The following is a 1,907-nucleotide window of genomic DNA, read 5'->3' as shown; positions in this document are numbered from 1 at the left end:
GGACAACTAAAAATATATAGAAAAAGAAAATTAGCCGGGCATGGTGGCGCATGTCTGTAGTCCCAGCTACTTGGGAGGCTGAGGCAGAAGGATTGCTTGAGCCCAGGAGTTTGAGGTTGCTGTGAGCTAGGCTGATGACTGTAGCCCGGGCAAAAGAGTGAGACTCTTGTCTCAAAAAAAAAAAATATTTGCTTTATAAAAATATTTTCCTTGCAAATACATTTAGAAGCATTAACTAATGTATTTTAAGCAAAAAATATGCCCTATTACAGAATGTTAAGGAATATTTTGAAAATAAAGGATATTTGCTTGATAATATCTTGTTTTCAAGAGTGCCATTGAAAGAAAGTTCCACAGGTTATTAATGCTAATAGTTTACCACTTTAGAGAAATGGATAGAAAATAAGTTAGTGGGTAAAGCTAACAAGAATGATATTAGCAATAGTAAGAAAAAAGGAAGGAAAATTCAAGATGAGATGATTTGTCTTAAGAAATTGGCTAATTGTAAATTAAAGGAAAAATTTATAGGCAGATATATAAATATAAATTTCTATAAACTAACTCCATAATTAAGATAAAATCCTAAATAACTTTTAGCTCCACTAGTTTTTTATGTTTTATTCAGAAAATACCCGCTTTGCTTTTCCCATGCAGAGCCTTCTTAACTGGGACATTTTCATATTTTGAATTTTAGGGCAGCAGCAATGACTCTCCGCACGGTATTATTGTCATTGCAAGCACTATTGGCAGCTGCAGAACCGGATGATCCACAAGATGCAGTAGTAGCAAATCAGGTAAGATGACTGCTTTTGAAAGACTTTCTTACACTTTGTATGAGTCTCTAACCACTTTAGTGATTTGTGAGCATACTCATGAGCATGCTCTGTTGAAACTAAAGTTGGAAATGGTTTTCTTTCTTGTGGTAAGGTTATTTGATCAGATATAATACTGAAAACTAAATTTATTGATTTTTAACATGCTACTTTAATGGAGTAGAGAGTAAATGCTATTTTCCTAACATGAAAATTTCCAGACACACACAGTCAAAAGAATTACTCAGTGAACACTCATATAACAACCATCTAGATTCTGTGATTAACACTTTACTACACAAGCTTTATCCTATGTGTATCCATCTATCCATCCCTCCATTCAGTGATGATCCCTTCTTGGTGATAATTTTAGTTACTGCCTACCATGGCACTGACATAGCATTGTAAAGTTTCCAATGACCTTGTAATTTGTTGAATGAAATAAATATTTTTCGGTTCTGATCTTGGATCATTCTGAGGCAAGGGATTAGCAAATTACGGCCAGACTGGCTGGTTTCTGATGTATTACCCTCTTCTCTTGCTGTCTTTATAGTTGGTCCTTCTCATTTCCACAGGTATTTCTTTTCTTTCTCCCTTTTAAAATGTAGTCCCTCCATTTTGACGTTGTTACCTTTATTTTCTCTTATATACATTCAGCTGTATGATCATATCTATAATGATGTACCACTTGTACATTGATAAAATGTTTAGACTTAACCTCTCTTCTGAGCACAAGAGCCTGTCTGGAACCTCATAGTTCTATCTGAATGTTTCTTGGATACCTCCGCACACCATTGCCAAAACTGAATGCATAATCTTAAATCCTGCGAACCTGTTCATCCTTTGATACTATCACCAATTTAGTTAAATACCTGAGTTACAGCATTTGGAATTCTCTATATCTCCTTTTATCCTTTGATACCATTCCCAGTATCTCTCTGTCACTGTTTTACATACTTATTCTGATTGCCGTAGGTCACATTTTAAAAATATTTCTCATTTTGACTGCTCTGATAGATCTCCCATTTCTCAGCCTCTTTCTTCCTTCCCCTATCTTCTACATTGATATCAATTAGTTTTTTTGTTTTGTTTTTA

At 34.6% G+C, this 1,907-nt stretch overlaps 1 protein-coding gene across 1 annotated transcript in view; it reads left to right on the top strand.

Annotated features, from left to right (window-relative positions):
- UBE2K (ubiquitin-conjugating enzyme E2K) overlaps nt 1-1,907 on the top strand; it is an 87,449-nt gene that overhangs the window by 82,723 nt on the left and 2,819 nt on the right. The window contains exon 5 of the mRNA XM_012644502.1: nt 695-794. Within this exon, the coding sequence (XP_012499956.1) occupies nt 695-794 (100 nt within the window). The remainder of the gene's footprint in view (nt 1-694; nt 795-1,907) is intronic.

The sequence above is a fragment of the Propithecus coquereli genome, unplaced genomic scaffold (assembly GCF_000956105.1).
Source record: "Propithecus coquereli isolate 6110/MARCELLA unplaced genomic scaffold, Pcoq_1.0 Scaffold213, whole genome shotgun sequence".
Classification (NCBI taxonomy): Eukaryota; Metazoa; Chordata; class Mammalia; order Primates; family Indriidae; genus Propithecus; species Propithecus coquereli.
The sequence above is the reverse complement of the archived record's forward strand: the minus strand, read 5'-3'. Positions and strand labels throughout refer to the sequence as shown.